The sequence below is a fragment of the Lissotriton vulgaris genome, chromosome 11 (genome assembly GCF_964263255.1).
Source record: "Lissotriton vulgaris chromosome 11, aLisVul1.2, whole genome shotgun sequence".
Lineage (NCBI taxonomy): Eukaryota > Metazoa > Chordata > Amphibia > Caudata > Salamandridae > Lissotriton > Lissotriton vulgaris.
This window is the reverse complement of record NC_141699.1, coordinates 948,790,626-948,816,316: the sequence shown is the minus strand read 5'-3', so window position 1 is coordinate 948,816,316 and position 25,691 is coordinate 948,790,626. Positions and strand designations below refer to the sequence as shown.

Sequence of the window (25,691 nt, the reverse complement as noted above, 5' to 3'; positions counted from 1 at the left end):
CTCAGCCCTTGAACTTGACAGTCGCCTGGCCGAGCTCCCGCCTGAACAAGCAGAGGCCTGAGGGCGGAGCGTGCGTGTGAGAGAGGCAGTGTGTGTGAGAGTGAGAGAGAGCGAGAGAGAGAGCAGGGTTGTGTACGTGTGCCCCGGCGCTGACAGCCCGCCTGACCATGTGACTGCTCCGTATAAGAGGCCGGCCCGCCCCGCCTGTTTCCCATCCAAGCAGCATCAGCGGCAGACACACGCGGACAGCAGCAGTTTGGGTTCAGTGCAGTGCCGGCAGCACCATGGCAGGTGAGTATGTGCGGGCGTGGACCTGGCGCCAGCTGCGCTGGGAGGGCGGGGGCTCTGGGCCCCGGGGGAGGCAGCGCTCGCCCTGAGGAGGGAGGGAGGGAGGGAGGGAGGCTGGCTGTCAAACTCTGTTCAAGTTCGCCAGGTGCCGGGCTCCTTCCGCTTCACTTCCCCGTGCGGACGCAGCGGAAACCCGCAGCGTGATGGCTCCCGGGGCCGGGGGGCGAGTGAGCGCTGCTGCGGCCTCCCGGCTGCGCGTGTGTTGGGGCAGCCCGGGTCTCTCGAGGGCGCGAGCGGGCTCTATCCTGGGGCATGCCCTGCTGTGGTACAGCTGCGTAGACGCGGCTGTGCTGCTTCGCTGGGTCTGGTGCGACGTAACTGCATTTCAGGTCGGATGCAGGGGCGTCTCACAGGCAGTAATGCTGCCGGATTCCGCCCCCCTCCCTTGGGGCCCCTATGCCGGGTCACGGGAAGGATGGCTGTAACCTTAGCCGGGTCACGGGAGGGATGGTTCTAGCTCCTGCCCGGGTGGGAGCCGCAGCTGCTGCAGCTATGCAGGGTGAAGGGGGAGGCAATGCCGCCGCTCCGGCTGCATCAGCACTGCGCTTCTTCTCCCTCCAAGTTCAGTGATGGGGTGCTGAATTATTTACATCGAACTATAGCTTCTCTATCCCCCACCCCCTGCAGTAGAGGCACAATCTTAAGAATAGTCGGCTCAAACTAGTGATTGACAGATATTTTGGGTTTTGGCTCATTCCAATTAAGGTAACTAGGTGTGTCTGCATATCATGATTGAGGTAAGACTACAGTTATGTGCTTATTTAGTGTCTGCGTGCACAAGTAGTAGTTGTGGTTCCGTCGTCGGGAAATGCATTAAACTACTTTCACTTTACAGTGGTCGGTGAAGGGGAGGTCCGCAGAGCACTCAGTCGCTTGGTGACTGCTTGCTTACGTCTAGACGCCAAAATTAAGCGTTTTGTATTTTTCCACCTTATATCCATAGTCTGCTCCGTTATAAGGCCAGGAACCACGTTTTTATTGCAAGGGACACCTGCTTGCCGTGACTAGCTTACCATGTGCCTCTAGAACAGTTTCCTTTTATCATGTACTTCAAGAACTTCGCAGGTGTTTAAGGCTACGTCCTCATTTCAGTTAACAAATTAATTTTTAATGGCAAGCATAGTTGCCCGCTGGGTTCAGTGCACTTGGGCTATTGGTACCCCCTTTCCAAATTATGTACATTTAACTTCATTAACTGGGGGTTTAGTTCCGAAACTAGTAATCTTGGCTGGGTTATAGGTCACGTGATAGGAATGCCCTTTACAAAGAAGTCTCTACACTCACATCAGGTAAGTGTGTCCAGTCTCCATATGTCTTATGTATGAATACATCGTGCAAGACCGCTTATTAATGCCAACTGTGCGTATATAATTCAAATGTCTTGGTTTGTATCAGAGTACCTTCTTGGGTTGCACTATATACCCCTTCCTTGACGGGTAGGGTGTGTACTGCATAAGCTCAGGGAAGGCTTTTATCTGTTTAAGAGCAGTACCTAAAAATCCATAGGCTACCACAACTGCTTCAATTAAAGTAGTTTGTGCTATTTCGCAAGCATTAAAGGGTGGAATAGGCTTATTTTCTCTGCTATTAAGTTCTGATGAGCAGGCTGATTAATCTCACCTTTGCTACTGAACAGGAGTAATACAGGCTTAATATCTAACATTAATATTTTCAAGTTTTGCTGGTTTGCTCGGGGCTTGTGTGAATCTAATTCATTTTGGGGAACGTAGTGTGCAATTCCTCCACAGAGCGAATTGCACGCACGTGGTATCGGTTACTTGAAGGTGAATAGTCCAGGTCTGGAAACTCTTAATAATGGCACGGAGAGGTGTAGCCCCACCAATGCAGCTTGAGGTGAGGGAGTGGTGCAGATTAATTTAATGTAGTCACTTCTAAAACTTAATTTGTTTTGACTTCTAAAACTAGCCTGTACACGTAGCGTTTTGCTTTGCTTGTAGGTCACCTTTCTGGGTGATCCAGCAGCGTAGAAAAGGTTTAGATCTAAATTGGTAAGCATACAGCCCAGTCTTCCAAGGAACTGGACATGGCTGAACATTTTGGAAATTAACTTCCAATAAGTTAGTCTGCCGTGTGATAGACTGCAGTCTGTGCTAGTGTCTGGTGTTTCTGAAGATGTGCCACAGGTGCTCCCTGAGAACCTGGTACAACCCACTATAATCTGTGTTTTGGAACACGTAAAGCAGCAACAAAGGGTGTTTAAAGTTCACTTAAATTCTGTAACCTTAGTGTCCTTTTGGTGGGGGTTGGGAGGGAGAGGACAGTGGTGAGCTGTATGTTTAGATACTATCTTTCTGGGAAAGGGCTCTCTTCACAACCAACCCAGTGTAGATGAATCCCCCCCCAACACCTTTCTATTCACTTAACGATGACACTTTGAGAGCTCTCTACAGGATATCTGGGCCAGAATCTGTTCTTTAGGCCACTCGTCTAGGCTTGCAGGTGGCAGGACCACTAAACAAAAATCTGCCCCATGCCTAATCTTAAATTGCCACAGACTGTACAATGTGTGCCTAGTTGACAGTGGCTGTACCTTTCTAGTTTTATGTATATGGCACTCCACTAATAACCACAGAATCGGTGGTTGTCGAGCAGGAAGCAATTGGCAGAAGCCTACTTAGTGTCCCAATTATTGGAACACAATTCTTATTTACTGGACTTGTATTGTCTCTGAAGGCATGGCATTCAAACTGCAGTCGTGCCTTTGTACAGCTACTCTTAACCTGCTGTGAAAGATGCCACGCCAAAAACTAGACGCTGATACAAAAGTATCTGTGCCGAAATTGATTTTGGTACTTTCTTTTCTGCGGCCCCACTGAATCAACTTTGTCTAGCTAGTTGGGACTTTTGTAGTGCCTCGCTGTATTTAAGGCACGTGTCTTAGTATAGGACAGGAATGCAGTGGCATAGATCCCGAGGTCTTGAAATGTTGCATAATACTTGCATAAGTCATGCACCGCTATTTTACAGTAAAACTGATGAAATTACTTCTAGTAAGTGTTGCAGCATTTGGTCTTTGGTGTGCAACATTTAGGAAACTGGCAAGTCATGACCTATGCCTAAAGTTTATTGCCCCTTGGGACTAAGTTTAATGGCCCTCAAGGAAAAGGATTTGTAGTAACTTTGCTTTAGGATGCATGTTGTGAGTTTAGGAGTACCATTACGTTAGTGAGCTAAAGTAACTGGGCTCTGACGTTTGTTACCGGTCTGTGCTGGAATGCTCTGCTGCTGTGTAGGTCCTGACTGCTGGATGGCTCGTGGAAGATGGGAGGGGCCTTGGCCTGAAGCAGCTCAGGCTGTGAGGACGTTAGTTACTACATTGACGTTCCCTCGCTCCATCTTTATTTGGTGTGCACTAACAAATGTCTCGAAGCAGAGGGCAAACGTCTGCAGAACTCGCTCCACTTGTGGAATACACGCACTAATTCAAACTGACTAGCGTGGGAGGTGGTGACGCAAGTAGCTGTAGAGTGAACTGCCAAACGGCCTGCTGTTACAGATGCATTGTAAGTGGTGCTGGCCTTGTATGGCTCTAGGTGTTAATAAAGGGGGAAACTTTCACAATTTCTCGTGCTTTTAATAAACATTCCATTCGCTTTAAATCGGTACTATGCAGTTTGTTTAAACACTTGACAGAAAACTAGATTCTTTACTGAATCTATTGGACAGCAACACAATGAATGTACATCTGCGGCCTTGCCAGTAGTACATTGGCTCAACTGCTGCATTGGCCCCACAGGTACCTGCAGTGTAAGGATCTCTCGCCATATAGAGCAAATACATTAGTTTAGAGTATGTAGCATTACAGCTAGACCGGTCGACCTCAAAGCTGTTTAACTGAGTTAGAGTCTCGACAGCAATGATCATCGTCCTGTGATTCTGGGCAAATCACGTAATCTCCCTGTGCCTAACAAATTGTAAAATTGTAAATTGATACTTGTATAGCGCACTACTCACCCGCAAGGGTCTCAAGGCGCTTGTACGAATACCGCTGTGGAACCCATCCGGACTTTCCCTGTGAGGCGTCCACTCCTGGGCACCCCCAAGGTGGAGGCCAGGCATCCTTAGCGTTGTGGAGATTAAGCAAGCTATTGCCCAGAGTTGCAGAGTGGGACTCCATGATTGAAATAGACACCGAGGCGAGAATTATAATGTCCATGGAATTTTTTGAACCCTGGTCCAGGGCTAGACCTTTACATCAGGGTCTGCTGCTCTAATCACTGAGCCACACTTCTCCAAAACAAAAATGGATGTCCATCTGTAACAACTGGTGCTCATGTAAAGTGCCCTGATCTCTTCAGGTCTAGTTCATGCTATATAAAACAACTTTTTTTGTAATTGCTTCTGCATGACCATCACACAATGCTTCAAAATAAACTCCCACATTTGTTGCATGTTGGGGCACTTATGAACTGTCCCTCCACTCTGGTATGTATTCTGATTCTACATCTCTGCTAGCAAATTTTCTGTATTGCTAGTGCCAGATGATCAGACAGCCCCTGTGCATACACTTCTAGCCCTGAAGAGCTAGAGGCCTCTACACTGCTACTTGCTATTAATTTGCTGAACTAATTCTAGTTGTGCATCCAAGCTGCCTTCAGAACAGTTGGATCACATCTCTGGTGCACCCATGCACAGCATTGAGCTCTATCTGGCATGGTCTTCCTCCTGTTCCCCCTTCTATTCTGCCTGTCATAAAGGGTACCTTAACCCCTCATCCAGTCCCACCTGCCACACTTTAAATTTCCTCCTCATCTCCCAGGATCACTGAGGCTGCCAACATTCAATGCAGACTACGATTAATCAAATTATAACAAATATGACCTTTTAATAGTTGTCCCTCATGCACTGGAAATGAAGGCCTTATGGAAGCTGGTGGGGTCTTGTGTTTCTTGCTTTCTTCTCTAGAGAAGGGCAACATGTTTTAACCATTCTTCAGGCTGCTGTGCTGTAGCAGCACTTGTTAAAGTTAGCTGATAACATGCCTCATTATGACATGAAGATCACTAGCAGGGCCAAGTATATTTTGGTTCATCATGTTGTGCGAAGTACCCTCTAGGGCACTCAAACCACTTTCTCAATCATGCTTGCATTGTCCCCACTTGATATTTTTGCAGCAAGTTGGCCACAGTTCTGTATTGCCATGGTTATCCATACATTACCTAAATGCAATTTATGTTCAAGGACTAGATGCTTGTTTAGGGTTCGCTGTGCCTAGTATGCTTGAGTATACAATTACGGCTCACACTTTTAAAATGGTGCCGCTTTAATCTGATCTGTTAAGATGCTTATAAGTGGAAACTGGACTCTTGATAGCTCACAAGCTGCCCCTAAGCCGTTCAATGGTGTGCAGTTTGAGAGCACAAAGTGTTTAAAGCTTAGAAAAGCCCTTGCATGAGCCGGCCTTGGGTCATTCCTCGAATTCATCCCTCCAGTTAAGAGGCAGACAGTGCTCTCGAACTCTTTTAAAAGAGGGTAGAACTAAAACTCTTAATCACCAGGTTTAGCCTGCTTGTTGGATCCTTGCGCTGACTGAGTCAGCAGATGAGGGAGAAAGACCTCATTCCTGGTCAACTCCAATGCTGGTTCTCAGTTTATTTGTGTCTCAGTGTAGCTTTCCATACTGTGTAGGTGGTTGGTATAAACTGTCTTAAACCAGCAACTTTCACAAGTGCACTTAGTTTCAATAACAATATTTGTATACCGCTGAGTTTAACTGTTGTAGAATTTCAGTACATTCAAACTTTTTCAACACGTGTTCTATAAAGTGTACCTTCACTGAAGGACTCTTGGCAAAAACACTCTCCGTAGCAATATGGAACAAGTCCACTTTTCAATAAACCAACTCTGGGTAATTGGCAGTGAAGCTAAAATGTGAATAAATACGGTGCAGACAAGATAACAAAGAACCTCTTAACATAGTGTTTTAGTGCTAGCGGTTGTTTGCAGTAATGTGTTGTGCTGGTGTCACAATCTCCAGTATTACCTCTGCAAAACAGCATGCAGCTTCAGTTTACTACCTTCAACCAAATGGTTTTTAAGTCTCTATCAATTGTGGTCCTCAAAGACCAATGGTGCACATTCGCTTGCATACCTTCGCAGAGGCTACAGTAACATAACTTGTAATAGAGTTAGTTATTGTAAACACACTTGGTGTTCTGCTTCTGCCATATCGTGATGTGAACCTTAAATTGGTCTTGCTGCAATCCTCCATAACGTCTGAAATGGATGTGTTGGTTAAGCAATAGGGACTCTTTCATCACAAGACTGCGGTTAGACTTTCACTCATGGTTCTTCCTTTGTGGCAAGAAGTGCCACTTGATATCCTATTAACGGATTCATTTTTCTCCACGATTTCTCAGTTAAAGGACGCGAGGTTCATTACATATCGTGGCCTCGGCAGCAGAGCATATCTTCATTAACCAACCTGGTTTATTTTTAAGCAGAGCTTGAACGTCCTTGTCATGCATAATTTGTTCTGCCCAAATGGCCCTTTTGTTACCACTACTATTTGTGCATAGACTTGAACGTGAACAGACCGAAATTGAACTGGTTGACCTGCACTTGGCAAATGTTTGAGGGCGGTACCAACCTCAACCCAATTACCTTGATTATTTCTGACACTTGTTGTTCTTACATGGCTGGGTTCCATTCTCAAAACCAACTAAAGTAGTCCATGTAGCTACTTGCACTCTGGGACGTGCTTACCCTGCACTTGTCTTGTATTTGGAGCTGAAACTGTTTAGCTTGCATGTTTCCTTTCTCCAACTTTTAACAGTTTGAGAGCTGCTCCTACTTGCTGTGATGGAACAGTCCTGTTTATTTTTTATTTTTTTAACTCCTCAGTATAAGTGAAAGTGAAATAAACATTCTCAAATTGCAGGAGGCCTTAAAAGCTGCTTATCCTGTCTTTGATGTAGTCTTTCATATACGTGAAGGACTAGCTCTTGGCAACTAATATCTGATGCATAATGGCTCTTTGAGGAGATTTATGAGCATGTGCTTAACTTGCTTAGTCTTTACCAGCTGGGGTCTAGTAACCGACTCCGTGCAGGGACTGCATTCCTCCACTAAGGAAATGCCGGGAAGGAACTGCAAAAAATCACTGCTGTGCATTGAACTCTGACACCCCCCCCCCCCCCACCCCCCCTAGTGTGCACCACACTATTGCGTGATGTAATTGCCTCTCCTCACTTGCCAGTTACCTGGTTCTGCTGAGTACCTATTAGTAATGTGGAGGTTGCTGTCTTTTGCCTGTCTGTGTATGGTGTCTAGTCACACTTGTATAAAGCGACACTATTTTGTGACACTATATTTTGCACTATCTTAGCTCATTACCAATCAACAAAAGAACTGATGCACCTTTATGCAATTGGTCCTCAATTTTGTCACCGCAACATCTTGTTGACTTCGTAGTTTCCATCACGCAAGACATCTAGAGAACAGAAACCATGCTGTACTTATGCTGATGTATTTTGATTTGTGCACAGAATGACCACCTATTTCGAAGAACTTAAAAATATTCATGACTTGGGGAGAGATCCGGTCTTGCATGGCAGCCTTCAGTGACTACCAACACAAGCGCTACTTGGAACCATATTTAACTGTGCAGGTTGATTGCCCATCAAGAATACACCATGATTTTTGGTTGATGGGAGTCTTCTAATCTTCTCAAAGATTGAATATTAGCCTGCACCACATGATGGCAACATTTTGTGGCTGTAACTTATTTATCTACTTGCTTCCTACTAACCCTGAATCTACTTGTTTTTATATACTTTTCTTGTATTCCAACATGGGGCTCAAGGAACAGAATGCTGCTTTCCTGCAACCACCTGGTGCTAGACGGCAGTATAGACCTAGTAGCTAATGTTCTACAGCTCTAGTCAGTTCCGTCAATATTTTGTTTAGACGGCTGCGGTGCAGTTTAATATCTCTGGCATCTACCCCAGGTTGTTCAGTACAGTTTTCTCTAGAGTTGGCTTCTGAACGGAGTATTTAACTGTCTAGAATTAACTATATTAAATGGTCCCCAAACTGGTCAAGCATCAAGGACTGATCACCTGTTCAGGTTACGAAGTAGGACTAGGCTGCATCTATGGGGATGTCTCAAATATGTGCTTGCAGATCCGTGGACCTAGTGTTCTCTAGCATTGGTTGCTCCTGTAGAGTTTCACACTATACCAACTTGTGTGTGGTTTAAGTTAATGGAGACATGTGATATTGCAGTGACGGAAGGTGATGGGTATACAACAAACTTAATTCAAGGGACAAATTACTGGATTCCTAAAGTGCTTTATGCAGTCCTAAATGCACCATGCATGTTCAGCTTTCTCATGGGTGCTGGGAACACTTATCATGGAAAGATTCATCCTCTATTCCAAACGTGTGGAAATCTGTTAATCAGCTTTAATATCCTTATTGAGTCTGTCATTGTTTCTCACTGTCTGCATCCAACCCTGCAGTACATGCATAGCATCAGTTGGAGCGTCTCCATACTTCCTACAAATGTAGATGTCCTTCTCCAAGTCATGATTATTTTAAGAGGTGGCACTCCCCTCGTGACAAAGGTAACTTGTTGTGCAGCTTTCCTACTTCACTTGGGGTGGTGGGGTAAATCATCCTTCTGCCGGGTATCTTAATGTGCAGAGTCTCAGAATGCTGTCCTGCCATTCCAGTTTGATTCTCGTTGGGACCACTCCTCTTTACATCACTATTCAACATTGCACGTTAACTGCTCTTAATGATTTTACAAGACTGTTCACCAGCCAATAAACATCTGAGACTAAACGCTGAAAGCACTTCCATTCGAAATGGAGGAGGGGTGCATATTATTGCAGTACTGCTCTCAATCGATTTGTGTAAAATGTTTTAGGATTGAAGACATTTGCAGTTGTAACCTGAATGCTGAATCAGATCTTGCTCTCCTTACCTAGATTGTCCTCCACCTTGAGTCCATAACCACCCAATAGCTGCTATTCATCAGTGTACCTGGGTGTGTCTAGCAGAGGACATTAAACTGAATTTTGTTAATATTGGGACACGCTGTTGTGACAACTTGATGGGAGCCCCTAGGTAGGAGTTCAAAAGCAAGTTAGTTTAGATGTATGCCAATGTCTTTAACCTTCTATTGAGATTGGCCTGGAAATCTTTTTTGGAGGTTGCACTTCCTGGAGACTGCATTTCTTGAGGCACTGTGACACCAGTCAGCTGGTATGTCTCTGAATAGTGTAGACTTCTTGTGTTCTAGTAATTTTCACATAAAAAACTTATCCATACCACTGAACGTTTTTAAGCTTGCCTGTTTGTTTTTAATTCATGTCTTGCGTCAGTTCAGTGAGACCTCATTGCCTGTGCAATTAGTGCTCGAAATTTGCGTGCATTACTTTATCCAATCAAAGCTTTATGACAATTAAGTCTTACAGCATATGATAGCTTAAAAAGATACATATACATTAAAGCCTTAGATTTACAAAACATTAAAATATACAATGTGTATATACAAAGTAGAAAAAAGACATAAACCATGTAATTAAAGATCTAATCGTACTACAGAGTAATTAATTGGGGCTGTTTGTCGTTGGCAAAAGGATTTAGGTAAAGTCCGCCAACGTGGCGCATACGTATACTCCATAACCAACTAAGGAATTTGGCCATTGCTATAGCAATAGATGGTGTGGAATCGGAGCAGAGTACTCATTGCCAGGGCTCAGTTTCTAAGACCCAGTAAGTTACATATCCGTCTTAGCCATGCACGCCAAGGGATAATGTATGCGGGGCAAGCTAAAAGGACATGTGCTACTGTTTCAGTTTACTCGATCTACTGTAGTTGAAAAGCCATGATTTAGTTAAGCAACACAGGCCAGGCTTTAGTGCCCCCTCCTTTCCCCAGAATTGAAACTTTTAGACTACTTGGTACAGGAACTGACTTTATAGAATTTGGTTGAGACCAGCGGGACCTATTGTAATGCCAGTGGCGCCTAACCTCTTCCACTTGAGTTTTAAAAGTATGTGCTAGCAAGAAAGTGATTGGCGCCCACCTCTGCATGTTATAAAAGTCAGAGCTTTAGTGAAGTGTGGGGAATAAATGATTACATTGAATGTTTCGTGTTTATCTTGCAATTTGGCAGATGACTTTCAAGTGCTACTGAACTCTGCAAACAGCTGCTGAGTGGTGGTATGACTTAAAAGCATGCTGGAGCTTACTGGGTTCCCCCAGTGGCTTTAACTGGGTGTGCTGCTCGTGTAACCTGCTAAACTGCCATAATAGCATCACCTGTGCCGGTGGACTTATTGTAACTTTAGAGAATCGTGTTATCTGTGTGAATCTGAAGCCTTGCAGTATTTGTTACTTCATAATTGTGTTTTTTTTCTCTTCCAAGATGAAGCTTTTGTGACCCTCGCTACTAATGATCCTTATGTGAAAGGAGCTCTAGTTTTGGGTTCCTCATTGCGACGTTTCCACACGACACGAAAGTTGGTTGTACTGATCACGCCTCAAGTCTCAGAGTCTATGAAGTAAGTACTTTATTTGAACTAGCTCTGTAGTGTTGTCAAATGTCTGAACAAAGTTGAGCACCAAAAAGAAAATCCACTGAAATTCCCTGGTTGCTTCAAATGTTGGCATTGATGCTCTTAACTAGTTTTACACTTGCATATCGGTCCTGTGCATTGAACTAAATTTAGTTTATGATGTGCCTCTCCTAAAGCTGTACAATATTCCTGTTGTATGTGGCGTTGGTGCCAGCACAGGTTTGCTTGTATCTTTAAGTAAAAATTTGGACAAGCTGTACAGTTTATGATCACCCAGCTGCCATTTTAAAAATGGTGCCAAGCAATGGGATGTGTCCATGCCTAAAGCTGCGAAAGTGAAGGGGTCCAGAAGTCTCTTACCAGCCCAGTGCTGACACTGCGGAGTACAGAGCTCGGCTTAGGACAGTTGCTTGGAAGGAGGTACACACAACAGTAATACTTTTAACATCCAGAACTGTTTAAGGCAGTCTGCAAATCTCAGTGGTAACTTCATGGTTTCAAGGTACCTACAAACTACACAACTAAGTTGTACACTTAGTTCCTTGGATTACTTGTTTTTCTACAGTAGTCGGTTCATATGTGCAAATGTACTAACAATTCAAAGTGTACCGGATGAAGGAAATTTGCAGTGATATAGCACACTGCAAGGTTAAATCACTGACTTGTTGGTGGAAAGTAGCAGATGTGTTTACAAAATTGGATTTTAAAGTCTCTAAACGGGATTTTGAGACGAGGGAGACTTGGAAGCACAGCCTTCTCTAATAGGATTCTTATTAGAAAATAATTTTTGCTATGGTCTAAACTCATGTTTGGTTCCGTCCTGTGTTGAGCCTCTTTCTAGATGGCACTTGGTAGCATTGTGGCACTTGGTAAACTTATAATACAGTTGACCTGAGGTTTAGATGGCTTTGAACTAGCAAGAGCATCTGGATTAGCAAACAGTGCTTATTGACTAGGTATCAGAGGGCTTATCTGTTTGACTGCCTTTACAAGTTGTCTTATTTGAGAGGAAGGGAAGTAAAGTTATCATTAGCACAGGGAACTAATTTCTACTTATTACCAAGGGCAGGTGTGGCTGTCTTTGGAGGCTGCTACTTGACTGGTTGGGGAATGAGAAATTAATCACTTGTCTGCAGGCCACAGCCTCTGCCACTTCGGCTGTTCATTTGTCTCCAGAAACAGGAAGCACACAGGCTCCACATTACCCTGGTCAATCATGACTCTGCATGACAGCAGCATTGGCCTTACCACTGTGGTTTGGCACTCCGCCTTCAACTGGGAGCCTGGGCATTTTCACCCATGTATGCAATACAGCAGGGTGGAGAACATATAAAGTGCACATGACTGTGGCCAGACTGTCATGTGTACTTGAGGCCTCGCCACTTCTCCACCCCATGCTGCTTTAACAACCCAGCCCTTACCATACCAGGTGAGCCACGACAGGAAAAATAAAATGACACTGTTTCCTTTTTTAATTTCTCAGAGGGGTGACACTAATCCACCTTGATAGAGGCGCCACAACTGGTGGCTGGATTTGATTAAACTGGGAACTACTAGATTCAACAGTCTAGTGCTTATCTTTCTGCCTGGGGTTTAATCTTGTGCATGGCATTATGCCATAGCCAAACCTGCCATTTAATCTAAGCCTCCCTCTGCTGAGGCCCAATGCACTAATCTCGTTGTGATTGAAACTTCATTCCTGACTTGCACAACAAGCTTCTGAGATCTGTTTCATAGATGGGCCCATTCATACTACCCTTTGTTTTATTGTAGGAAAGTACTTGAAAAGGTCTACGATGAAGTGAAAGTAGTGGATGTCTTGGACAGTGGGGATTCGGCCCACCTAGCCTTGATGGAAAGACCAGAATTGGGTATCACGTTAACAAAACTCCACTGCTGGGTATTAACTCAGTATTCGAAATGTGTGTTCATGGATGCGGACACAATGGTAATCCAATTTGATTTACTATATGGCATTGTTTAACAGCAGCAGTATAAATGTAGCTTTACCTGTGTATGAAACTGTATTTACTGTTGCTTGTTAGAATGGCTAAAACTACCTGGTGCAAGTGATCAACTTTGAAGTACTGGTTTTAATTGCATATAAGTATGCAAAGTCAAAATACAGGACTAATCAAAGTACACTATTGATGGGGCAGTTTTTAAATTAGTTTACTTTCACGTTGGAAAAATATATATGGCAAACTGTTTTTAGTTGCATAGTATTGCAGAGTTAATAGCTACAGTGTGGCCTAACCATTGCATGTCTCCACTCGGAGGACTAAACTCCCCTGGTGGCTTGGCCAGGCTAATCCTAATCTTGTGGGGTAATCTAGCATTGATTCGGAGTATGTGACCACTCAATCTTTGGCTAAAGGCAGCCTGGAGTGGACTGGGCCTATTGTAATTAGGTGGTTAAAGAAGGAACTGTGCTTGAATGTGTCAAACTTAAAGGATTGTAATTATGAGATGTGGGATCATAACCTAGCCACTGGCAGTGAGTCTTTGATAGTCAAGGATTTCTTCCCACCCCAACCTCGGTTGGGGTCTGAGCTGGAGTCTTGTAGCTACCATTAAAGCTGAAGGCTGGAACTAATTGAGAAGTAACATAACTAATATTTTAATTACCAGAGTGCAGTAGTGGCTCATAACCAGTGTGATATAAATGAAGCTCCATGTTGAATGCAAACTCTGCTTACTTGCAGCTTGTATATCTAGTTGAGGTATGCCTTAACTGGTTTGCCATTTAAGGCCCATATGCAAGATCCACCTTCAGTATTTCAAGATCTATGTGGATTAGTGTAACTTGTACAGGAGGAACAGGGGCGTTAATTTAACTGGCTTCACTGTTTCGAGTACAGGGAACTAACTTCTCTAATCCCTATGTGGATGCAGTTGCAGGAGCCCACACAATCCTGTCATCTATAGACAGGAGCACCCTTAATCTGCGGTGGTGATGGCGGGATCAGTTTTAGTGCCAGTTTGTCTAATTCTGGACATTGTCATACCTGTGTGGGGGCCTTCAATTCATTGAGTTGGTATAATGCACGAACTGCACACTTTCTCCATGTGAGTAAATTAAGTTCTTTAGTGTTTGCTGTGAACCAAACTAAAACTGCAAGTGCTCTATTGCTCAAAACCCATTAAAGAAACTACTGGAGAACACTAAACACCTTGAGCCACGTGTATCCATGCTCTCCAATGTAGCCCTAGCCATCAGATATGGCCATGTTGATGGCACCTTGAGGTTCCCAGGTGGTGCTTGCAAGGCAGGTACTAGTCCAGCAACACGTAACTGTAAAACTACCCCTCCTAGCCCAGATGCTGCAGATACCACCACTAAGTATTTTACTAATTCCATTTAAACTGCTTGAGCTGTCCTCAGACTATTCTTGCATTCTCACCAACTTCACCCCATATGTAAGGTGGACTATATCAATTTGCTTACCTTTCAGTAAATGGCTAATGCGATGTTTAATATCTCCTAGGTTTTGTCTAATGTTGATGAACTCTTTGAGAGGGAGGAACTGTCTGCTGCACCAGATCCAGGATGGCCAGACTGCTTCAATTCTGGCGTGTTTGTCTATAGTCCATCCATAGAAACCTACAATCACTTGTTACAGTTTGCAACAGAAAAAGGAAGCTTTGATGGTATGTTGGGTATTTCTTCTAAACAGTAGTTTAACTTTGAAATCTTGTCTTGCAAATCTAGTTCATTAATTCTAACTGGTTTTGATCTCTGGCCTGATTGGAGTATTTTCATTCAAACAACAATGGTTGTGAAACTTAGGAAAGTGTTTCAAACACTTTCTGGACAAGGCTCCTGGATGGCACTGATGCAGAACAGGATTTAAGATTGGTCTTGGGTTAGGGTTAAAATTATTTTTTATAGCTGGCATGTCTGGCTTGGTGGCAATTGCTGTTCTGGTCTCGGATGGTAGTTATGACTATTGCACCTTAGAAAAGAGCATGTAGCTTCACTATAGTATGAAGACTTCACTGTTGCTTTGCTGCTTGTTACGATTAATCAGATTAGTAACTTGTGGCTGTGTTTTTTTCCCTAGTGGTGAGTTTACCTTATCAATACATATTGGGCACATTGAGTTGTGTGCCTGGTTACTGTCCATAGAAAAAATATAGATTTATATATAATTTTTTGCTTTGTAGGGGGTTGATTTTTAACCTATTACTTGCCCCTTTACACAACCTTGTTAATGTTACCTATTGTATTGTCACAAACTCGGTTAGCAATGAGTGTCTTCATGGGCTTGCTTTTTCTGTAAAGGCAAACTATGCAGGCAGTGTTGCTGAATGTCTAAATTCTGCCTTTCTCTTGTAGAATACAACATCTCTTATGAGATGGGCTGGTAAGTGCACTTCAGCACCCCCTGTAGTATAATTCAGTTACTGAAATTAATTGTAGATAGTCAGCTGTACCCTAGTCTTTCCAAACATGCATCATATGATCCTTGCTTACCCCCTCTAGATTCTCAAACCTTTTCCATAAATGTCTGCCTTTGCCAATCTTATTTAATTGAATGTTGGAGGGACCTGGGGTGAAAAATGCAAAAAGAAGTTGATGGACAGAATGCAGAACAATGTCATACATCCCCCCCCCCCCCCCCCCCCCCAGTACAGTTCTGATAGCCAGAAACCAGTCCTAGGGTGCTTGATTCCGGTCCAGGGAAGACATGGCTTGTCAGTTCGGGCTGGACTGTTCCCATGAGGCACAGGGTCAAGACTAATTAGCTGTCTGAACTGGGGTGGCTTTGTGAGCAAAATAACAATGGATTAAACCCAGCTATGTGACTGGGGGTGAATGTTTTGCCATTGTGCAACTTTCTGTCTTTGTTTTTTGCAGGACCTGGGGTGAAGTCCCTCTAATGGGTGACTTCTCAAATTATAAACTTACAAAGCATCTTTTACTTCTGACCTATAATGCAGAAACTCTAAAGCTTTCAGTGAGTGAAGTTTGTGCAAAATACACAACTGACATTTGTATTTTGCTTTTTAGGAGGCGACCAAGGCTTGTTAAATGGATTTTTCAGCAGCTGGGCAACCACAGATATCCACAAGCATCTACCATTCATTTACAATTTAAGCAGCATTTCTATATACTCATATCTACCAGCTTTCAAAGCGTGAGTTATGTTTGCAGATTTTGGGTTCCCTTCCTGCGGAATTGAAAAGCTTGTGTTTGAGTGGTGCAGAAAATGTAAGATTGCCTAGTTTATCTGAGATGGCTATTCCTTATGAGGCTTAAGAGAATTTCAGTTGCCACTGTGGGTTTCAAATTATAAGCTGCATCAAAGGTATATTTTATTTTTAGGGGGATGGTTGTTTGGTCTTGGATGCAATTTGTTCCTTTTTACCTTTCAGTGATTGTAATGAGTTTTTTTTCTAGACAGCATTTGTATCTGGTACTTTTTTGTCCCCCTTATTCCTCTGGTGCCTGAGTCTTATAGCCGTGTGCAACTTGGGTGCTGTTGAGGAGGGTTAATTTAGACCTCTCCTATCCAACTGCTATATCAATTTATGGTAGGACATTTGGAGCACTTCTCCAATAGCTAGCACTAAACTGCTCACCCTTAGCAGCACGTCTTAGATAACAAAACTTGTGTTCAAGTGGGGTGTTTGGTGTATTCAGTGCTCCAGTGCCAACCCAAATCCATGCGAAGTGGCTGAATATGCTGCCATTTGACCTTCTAATTTCAAGTTTAACAGACCTGTGACACATGAATTGTGGCCTGGTGGTAAGCCAAGCCTTTTTGCCCAGGAGGGTGGTATGTGTAATGGGTGACCTTTGTTGTACCAGATTTGTTAGTCTCATGATCTGTCCCTCTACTCCAGTGAGAAAGTATCTTTGAGGGTCAAATGCTATCCTAGTTTAATGGAAGTAGGGTCAATCTTTCATAGATTGAAAGATGTGGCTGAGCTGACCCTGCTATCACTTACATGATCTACAGGCAGTGCACACATGTGCGCTGTGGGTGCTTAGCTCACTTTATTGGTAAAAGTCAGTCTTGACCTCTTGGTACCAAGAATAATTTGCCCCATGTTGTACCGTGGTGCAACCAGTTTATACTAGTACTGCAGATTGCGTGACTTTTTACCACACACATTCCTTTTCAATTAATACTACCCGATAAGCCACACCCTTGAAGTGGGTTTTGGGTGTAACATGTTCATCTAAGCTCTGGGCCTTCAGTAAATCCGTGTAGGTGTATCCAAATCCCTACTTTGAGATCTGCATACTAGTAAGACTAATGTTCCTAATTTTTACAAAATACTAAAGGATGCATTGCATGCCACTTTACCAAAAGAGAGTTGGATTAAGATGTAATAGTCTCACCAGTTAATGATTGATTTTAAATGGTGCTCTAAGTTCATGTTTAGGTGATCAGTTTTGTCTTAAAGTGTAAATGGCATACTGGTTCAAGAGATGGAAAACACATGGAGGCAAATCAACTGAGCTGAAATTCAAGAACCGGATTGAGAAAGTGGCAGGCAATGCATGTGGATTAAGACTGGTGTCATGCAAGCCAAGTTTGCACAGTCTAATGTAACGCACATTCTGTAGTACAGCAATGGGCTTCAGAGCAAAACGTTGGGGACTAGCACTAATTTTATAAATTAAGAATTGGGTATTTCAACATGTCTTTGTGGATTCCTTGCATGTGCAGCATTGGTCATATCCATGCTACTCCATATAAACAAATATGCAATAGATGTTAATCCTTATTGTTAATGTTTCAATTTTGAGTTGCACTTTGATCCCATTATAGTGAACACTGCAGGCAACCCAGCACTAAAGACAGTACACTAATTTAAATGGTACATTCTGAAATTTGTTTTTGACCTTTTTCCTTATCTGGTAAATAGATGGTAACTAGTGCGTGCCCTAATGTATAGCAAACAATGTAGTTTGCATTAATTGGAACATCTTTCCTTGGTGTGATGCAGGGACCTGGGTTCCTGATTTAGTCGCTACTCTGGACTCTTTGTGAATGTGTAATTGCAGCAGATTCATCTAGGGAATATTTCAGTCTCCTCTAACAATAAGTAATTGTCATCAGGTGCAGCGTAGGCAAAACTGCAACCACATTTAGAAGTGGTACTTGGTAGACTAGGTGCTTGGCCACTAGTTTAAAATATTGATTCTGCTTTTACCCTACAGGTTTGGAGCAAATGCCAAAGTGGTACATTTTCTTGGAAAAGTCAAACCATGGAACTACTCGTACGACACTAAAACCAAGTGTGTAACGAGTGAGGTGCACGATCCAACGATGATTCATCCAGAGTTCCTCAACATGTGGTGGGACTGCTTCACCAACAAAGTCCTGCCATTGTTAACCGAGCAAGGTGTTGTCAAGGACTCCTCTACAGGCCTCAAAGCGGTAAGCTTGTAATCCTACTCTAAAACACATACCATAATGTGGATAATTTACAACTCTCCTGAGTGCACCTTTGGATGTGGTGAAACATTCACTGCGAAGTCTCACTATAACCTTACAGTATTGGTTGCATAAGGAAATGCTTTGTAGGATGTACTTGCTTGAACAGGGTAGTATCCACCTTGAGTTCATTTTAATCTCTATATGCATATTAGCAGCTCATGCCAGCTACTGATTGAACCCAGAAAACTAGGCAAACTTTTTCGATCCGATATCCAGTAACTTGAGTGTAGGGTATTTCAGCAGAGGCTGCCCTTAAAGGTATTGGGGGAAATGCATAAGCCATTCTATACAGTTTGCAATCTTTGCCATGCTTATCCACTAAAGGATATTTCAACCTGCATTAATGTTTCGGTTTATAGATTAGCCTTTTTTTTTTTTTTGCACATGGCTCAGAGGCCTGCACAAAGGTAGTTGTATGTCCTGTGACGAAACTGCAGACCATATCTTGGTGGGAAAAGTGTATAATGTACATGCAGATGAGGGGAATTGTATGCAGACATTTATGGTCTAGCACTTCGTCCAACAGGAATTTAATTGCCAGGTGCGATTTTAATTGGCAGGTGTTGGGTGCGATTTGAAGGCAGAGTTGGGTAGCTACATTAGGCTTATGGTTTCAGTTTCTTCTGCAGGAAAGCTACATATTGTGGAAGCTTGACCTGTGTAGGTGTTACTTTAACCTCCTTTTGTGGTAAATCACATGGTGCCTCAATGGTAACTGCCCTTACAAAGTATGAATCGTGAATGTTCATGCTTTCGCTTTGGACAAGTAGACTGAATTAGAAAGGGAGGGCAGTGGGTGGCAATAATTTAAACATTGTTTCTATAAAGCAGTGCTGCTGAGTGGTCCTCCCTGAAACCTACAACAGCCTAGCTAGCTGCAAGATGTGGACCAGAACCCATGGTCAGTCATTTTTCAAATCTGTAATTGATGCTATGCTCTAGAGAATCTATCTCTATCCAGACCTGCCCTAGTCCATGAAGTTCTACCATACAGTAACCTAGGATTCATTGCAAGAAGTTATACTCCTAATAAATGGGGACGTGCCCAAATCCCACTAAAATTGCTAGATCACAATATGTAAATCTTGCTACTTATGGCCCTGTGAGACCTAAATCTACCAATATCTAGATTTCTCTACTTTAGTGTTTAAGTTACCCTGCCAAAAGGGTCACATGGAGTGAAGAATCACCGGGTAATATGCTGTGAAGTCATGATCTGATAGATGTGCATGAAGGAGTCTGCTCCACTAACCTAGAGTCCAGAACAATTCATTACCCGGGGTTGGAGAAATGTTGGTGGGGAGGGGGGTTGAGTAGAGGATATGTTGTAGGGTTTGATCATTTACTTAGAACTGCAAGCCAGGCGTAGCTATGATAAACTGTTACAATGAATGTATAAATGCAGCTTTAATGGCTAGAGGTAAGCCATAGCTTCACATTCTAACCATTAAGGAGTAAATATAGTTGATAGTCCTCTTGAATTTACAGGTTTGAAATTTCATCTAAACCACTAATCCAAAATCTGTTCCCATCCTTTGAGCCTACCATTTCTAAACATCTCGGCTGTGCTTTCTTTTTGTACCTCTTACACTATTTTGGTGAACTGTTGCAGCTTACTGACTTGGTCTATACACTGGCTTTCTCTTGTGGCTTCTGTAGAGAGGTATGGGTAAAATTGATCTAATTGCATTCCTGCTTTTTGCTTGCAGATATTGTGATTGTGTTTCATTTGTATGCTTTGGGAACAAATTTGGTCCCTAGAAATGTTGTCCGTTTTTCTTTTCTTTATGCTTGCTTTATTTGCATGGGAACTTCTGTTCTCCATTCCATTTTTATTTAGCTTTTTCTTGTTGGATTCATGTACTGCTTATAACTAGTGTTTGTTGCTTCTTTTAGGAAGCAGTTGCTGAAGCAGTGTCTCAGTTGTCAATTGATCCACCTCCCCCACCACCTATATCTTCAGAAGAGCGCAAAGAACGGTGGGAACAGGGTCAAGTTGACTACATGGGAGAAGACTCCTTTGAGAACATTCAGAAAAAACTGGACACTTACCTTAAGTAGACATGCCAAACTCCAACAATGCAATAAAAGGACTAAAGTGTAGCATCTAGGACAGTGAATTATTGGCTGTTCAAGCCTACAATGGAAAAACGCACAGTGCTACAGGAGAACAGCACCATTAACTGTATTTGAACTGTTTGCCTTTAAATATTGCACTCTAATGCATTAAGTGATCTTCACTCCACAACTCGTAAGAAAGCACTTGTTAAAGGTGCAAAGCTGATTCAATCTGAAACCTGTATACTGTACTGTGGTTCAACTCTTTACCCAAAACTTTCCTTTGGTAAAGGATTATTGTATGTACGTGATGTTGTGCCTTAAAGGTATCCATATACATAGTACCCATGCTGAACCGCATGAAGAGTAGCATAGGGCTCATTTATCAGAGTCTCGATGTGACAATTAATTTCCTGACTAGGTGTAATGTACAGCATATAATGCTCTTGTCCTGCACCTTACATGGTTAGTAAGCACTTGCTGAACTGTAACAGCCCTCAATGCAAATAAAAGTTGTGTTGTAATAACAGCCTGTTCATTTACCGTGTGTTTGAGGCATATCAAACTTAATGGCTATTAGTCACGTGGACATGTGTGGGATGCATTTTTAATTTGTGATTATGGAAGGTGAACCTAGTTGCTGAGGTCCACTATATGGCAATAGCGAACTTATAAATACAGGTTGACTGAGGCGATGGAGCATCTGATTTTGGAATTCTTTTTAGCTGACAATTTAGTCTTTGCAATTGCCACTATATTGAGCAGTAATCAGGTACTTGGTGGTTCCATGCCAAGGCTGGACCTTATGGAAGGAATGAGACTGACCTCTAGCAAACAGGTGTTAGATGAAGATTGAGAATCTGATGGCCAGGCCATCCTAAATCTGTGCATTGGTGGATGGGGATTTCTCTCTCTGAGTTAAGGGGGGTGACATATGCAAATGCAGTATCCACCCAGGTTTCTCTAAAGTGATCGGTGTCAAGGCTTAAGAGGACTTTCTGTCCAGGTTACAATTTTAAGGGGCCCCACAATTGAAGATTTGATTTGTAGGTTGACTAACACATTGCCCACCTTCAGTAAGTGCAAGGTCTCCTTTTCAATACCCCATAAGCAGCACCTCACCGGTGGCACTCAGAACTAGCTCAGACCAAAAATATTCTGCATAACCATGCCCCTATGGACGGAACTGGCTGTCCAGCTAGTATTTCATCATGCACATATGGAGTAAACAGAACACACTGCATGCTGGTGTAGTGGTAGCAGCCTTGGTGCTGGTGGAACAAGCACAGAAGTCCTCAGCAGGCGGCTTCATGGCCAATTCCTAGTAAATTTCGAGTGATCCAACTAGGTTTCCCTTCTGCACTGCCTTGGCTCTTTTGCTCTAAATTGCAATAGAGCTGATCATCTTGCTGAAGTTTGCCACGATCAATGTAAAGCAGAGCTCTAAAACTAGCATCTGTCCTTCATTGATTTGGTGGAGGGAAGGGTGACCTTCCTGACGAAGTCTCAAGACGCTTGAGTCCTACATACCAACCAGGTCTGGAAAGGGCTAAATATTGAGACCGCTGGCATGCTGCTCACTCAGCTGTTATGGCAATGAATACCTGAGGCTGGAGTAGACAGCTGTGCATGCTCAAAGGGCATGTACATGGGAAATAGATTCAGGTCCCATTGGGGGCATAATGAAAGGGGTGGCGGTCCTGTGGTGACCTGGGACCAGATGATACCGAATTTTAAATGCCTTAAAGTCCAACTTTACTAATTTTAAATTACCATTCCTTAGGTGACAGACATGACTTCTACTTGCACCTCACCACATATTAAATGTAATGAGGTCTCACTAACCAATGGGAGGTAAGACGCACAGTAGTAACTCTAGCTCGCTGCCTGAACATGTAAAACTTAAACCTCCAAGTCAAAAATTTTAAATACACCGCACCCTGCCTTAAATGTTTAGGGCCCACCTTGGAGGTAACCTGTGTATTAAGGAAGTTTAGATGTGGCAAGTCTGTTTATGCTGCCAGGTCGAATTGGCATTTAAAACTGCAGACGTGAACTGTAGTGAGGGAACACTAGTGCATGGCACAATCTGTGCTGAGGCCCACTAGTAGCATTTAATGTGCCATTCATGGGTGTATGGTATAAAACTATACTAGGGTCTTGGAAGCCAATTAATATTACAATTGGATGCGAGATAATGCCTTAAGTAGTGAGCACAAGCAGTTGAGCACTGGTTAGTGCATAGATGTAACTGAATAGAAACTAATTCAGAACCAGGAGGGAGAAGGTTGATGTTTGGGGGAGTGCAGACCAACCTAACATTGTCAGTTTCTTCCTAGTAACTGATTATGCAGCATCATTCTGCCCTATACTTTCTTGGGGTAAAGTCGAGCTCCTTTGGTACAGGTGCTATACACATGGTCTCCTTGAGGGTGTCTTAAGTCGATGGGCCTCTGGCCAGCTCATTGTTGGGCTGGTTTGTGGAAGTGTACTCTGTCCAGGGACAACAATGGTGCCATGCATCTTGATTGTACCCCTAGAGTAACAAGTAAGGCCCTAACTTCTGAGTTTTGGGAGTAGGGCTCACTGACCAGGATATTCGATCTGTCTTTGGAGGTGATGCACCTTGCCCACCAGGTGTCAGACACAGCTCAGATCCCTGCCCTATCTGGCACTTTCTGGCTGTGAAAGTCTGGCCTACCTGTTGTAGGGCCTAAAGCACCTTAAGGTGTTACTCTCATTTGCTACCGTAGACAGCGATCGGGTAGCCCTGAAGGATTCAGTCATGGCTAGGAACTGGTTATTTGACCTTTTGGGGGTGGACTTGCGTTATCTAATCCAAAGGGCTGACACACTGAAGTAGAAGTGGCACTTTGAGGTTGAGGTGTGGTAAAGGTCAGCAATTTCTACCCCATAGTCTGAGCAATCTGCAGTACACTAATATCTAGGTACTTGCCAATTCTCAGCCTGACTAAAAGTGCCTCTGCTTAGGATCTAAATGGGTGTGGATCAGTCGTGACTGATCACACTTGTCTACGCAGAACTGGTGTTTTGGGGGCAGCGCTTCATGAGACTGCATTGGGCACTAACATTACTAGGCTGGTCCAGGGACTTCTGAAGTGCTTAATCACCCCCAATGCAAGCATTTTGGAGACTACTTCCTTAATGCTAGCCCTCACCCGGTCTAACCTGTGAAATTCAGGCATAGCTTCCTGTATTTGTCATGGGTACACAAGTGAGTCGAAGGGTGAGGGAACTGGCAACAGTTCTACTACTCTGGGGTTCGGAAGTGGGAGATATGGACATCTCCACTGACCCATCTTGCTCCTTGGTGGATAGGTCTGGGAGATGTCTACCCTTTTCCACCCCATTAATCACTAGGAGCATGGTGAATTCAGACCTCATAGGGTAGTTTATATGGACTACCCTTATGGGGATTTTGGGGTTAATGAGATCCACTGGGTGGTAGGTCGTCTCCCCTTTGCCTCATGAGTCTATGACCAATTGTCTTGGAAGGACCCTGGACTCCACTGGCTCATTACCCACATCTTCTGCCCAGTTTGAAACTCCACCGGAGTGGCCTTCTGGTAATACCAGATTTTCTTTACTTCATTACTTCCTGGCTGGCTTTAAAATTCTGGAAAGGCTTTCTGAACCGGCTCTCACCCTTCCTTCACAAGACTGAGTAATCCTAAGTGGGTGACCATAGATCTCAAATGGGCCAAGTCCAAATACCTTCTGTTACCACCCTGTAGTCAGAGCAGGCAGAAGGTTGTCACACTGCTAACTTGTCTCGGGTAGGCCCATAATTATGATCCCGAAGTCTGAGTGGGGGGAGAACTTGTAGGTTATCCCACATGGACTTATGTCCTGAACTTGATGCAGTCTGGTACCACTTCCTTTGGGAACCCCACTTGGGTAATCTCGATCAGACCTCTAGCTACTGTAGGATTAATCACGGATCTCAAAGTTATGGCCTCTGGGTATCTGCCATGCTCACCCAAACCAGGATGAGCCGGTTTAAGGATGTTTTGGCGTTCAGGGGCCTAACTATGGCAATGCCCACCCTTTAAAATGTGTTCCAATGACTGGTACGCAAACCAGGGGAGCCTTGAGCTTCTCTCTCCTGGTAGGTGAATATGACCTACAGAATGCATCTGAGGTGGACTTCATCCATCTGGGTGGGGTGTGTGGCCTATATCCCCTTTGGAGATGTTGAGATGTGAAGGGGATGGCCTATGTTCAAACTTGTAGTACTTTGGACTAATATACCACTCTTATTGAAGAAGCTATTGTTCACGTCCAATCACACCGCTGGGACCCTGTGTGTTATAAGGGCTTCCTTCAAAGCAGAAAGCAAGTAGTCATCTCATGCCTCATAGATGGGCATTAGGTCTTGAAGTATGGGGACCTCACCACTCCAGTGGACACTGCTAGATGCCACCAATGCTGCTGGATTCTGCCAGCTTGGCCTGAAGGTCCAGCTCCCTTAGGCTCCTGAGCAGTTCTCCTCCTCCAATGCTAGCTTTTGCTCCTCTAGGCAGTAGCCTCCTTCGGTGCCTTCAGTTTCACCCTCAAACCTGAACTCCCCCCCCCCTGTTCTGATCAATCGTCTGGGAACAGATTGAGGGTGAACAAGCTGTTCCCTGACAGTGACCTCACTTCTGCAAGCTTTTGTATTACTCTGGAAGTTACAGCTATGTCTGTGGCCAGACTGTCCTTTGCTGAGCGAGTGCCTCTTAGGGTTGTCATCTGGCTTCTTAGCGGTGGACTGCATCCTTGTGATCTCATAGGTACAGAGGGCTATCTGGAGGTGTTTGTGACTGTCCGCTGCATTCATCCCATCGCCTTCGCAAGGCAGAGCTGCAGAATCGCTGCAAGGGCATCAATTTTGAGCAGCTCTCCATGATGGCACAAAGGAGGGGAGGTAAACGTTAAATTTGAAAAAGGAAGACACTTAGCCAGTCAACTAAGATTTAAAGAGTTCAGATCTGGTGTTAAAAGATTTGTGGGATTTTTAGTGTGGAACCAACCCCTGTGTGGTACTGCATAAACACATACTGGAGCCCACCAATGTGAGGAAATTGGGTTGTGGGGGGGCCTCTAAAGCGGCAGCTGCAATCCTTGGCAGGGTGAACAGGATTTGATGCTGCCAAAAAACCTAGCAGGAGGTACAACAGTTAAGTAGGCAGGTGATTTACCTTGGCAGGTCAGTGAGCAGGTAGGCCCCGGGTCTCTGCTTGGTTTGAAGTAATTTTTGGCAGAAAATGTTAGTCC

At 43.7% G+C, this 25,691-nt stretch overlaps 1 protein-coding gene across 2 annotated transcripts; it reads left to right on the top strand.

Annotated features, from left to right (window-relative positions):
• Nucleotides 1–61: 61 nt before the first annotated feature.
• On the top strand, nt 62–20,943 carry GYG1 (glycogenin 1). Of its 2 annotated transcripts, XM_086944111.1 has the most exons (8): nt 155–291; nt 10,749–10,884; nt 12,673–12,847; nt 14,388–14,550; nt 15,914–16,040; nt 18,077–18,296; nt 19,969–20,019; nt 20,253–20,936. In XM_086944111.1, the coding sequence occupies exons 1-8, from the start codon at nt 285–287 to the stop codon at nt 20,415–20,417; spliced, it is 1,044 nt and encodes a 347-aa protein (XP_086800237.1). In that variant the 5' UTR covers nt 155–284; the 3' UTR covers nt 20,418–20,936. The 2 variants fall into 2 exon arrangements, with proteins under 2 accessions (XP_086800236.1, XP_086800237.1); XM_086944110.1 differs by lacking the exon at nt 19,969–20,019 and having other exon boundaries at nt 62–291; nt 20,253–20,943.
• The last annotated feature ends 4,748 nt before the right edge of the window (nt 20,944–25,691 follow it).

Bases quoted from the DNA above. Each gene is read 5' to 3' on its own strand.
- GYG1 (XM_086944111.1), top strand. The intron at 10,885-12,672 runs GTAAGTACTTTA...GTTTTATTGTAG, and splicing joins CAAGTCTCAGAGTCTATGAA to GAAAGTACTTGAAAAGGTCT. The intron at 16,041-18,076 runs GTGAGTTATGTT...TTTACCCTACAG, and splicing joins TATCTACCAGCTTTCAAAGC to GTTTGGAGCAAATGCCAAAG.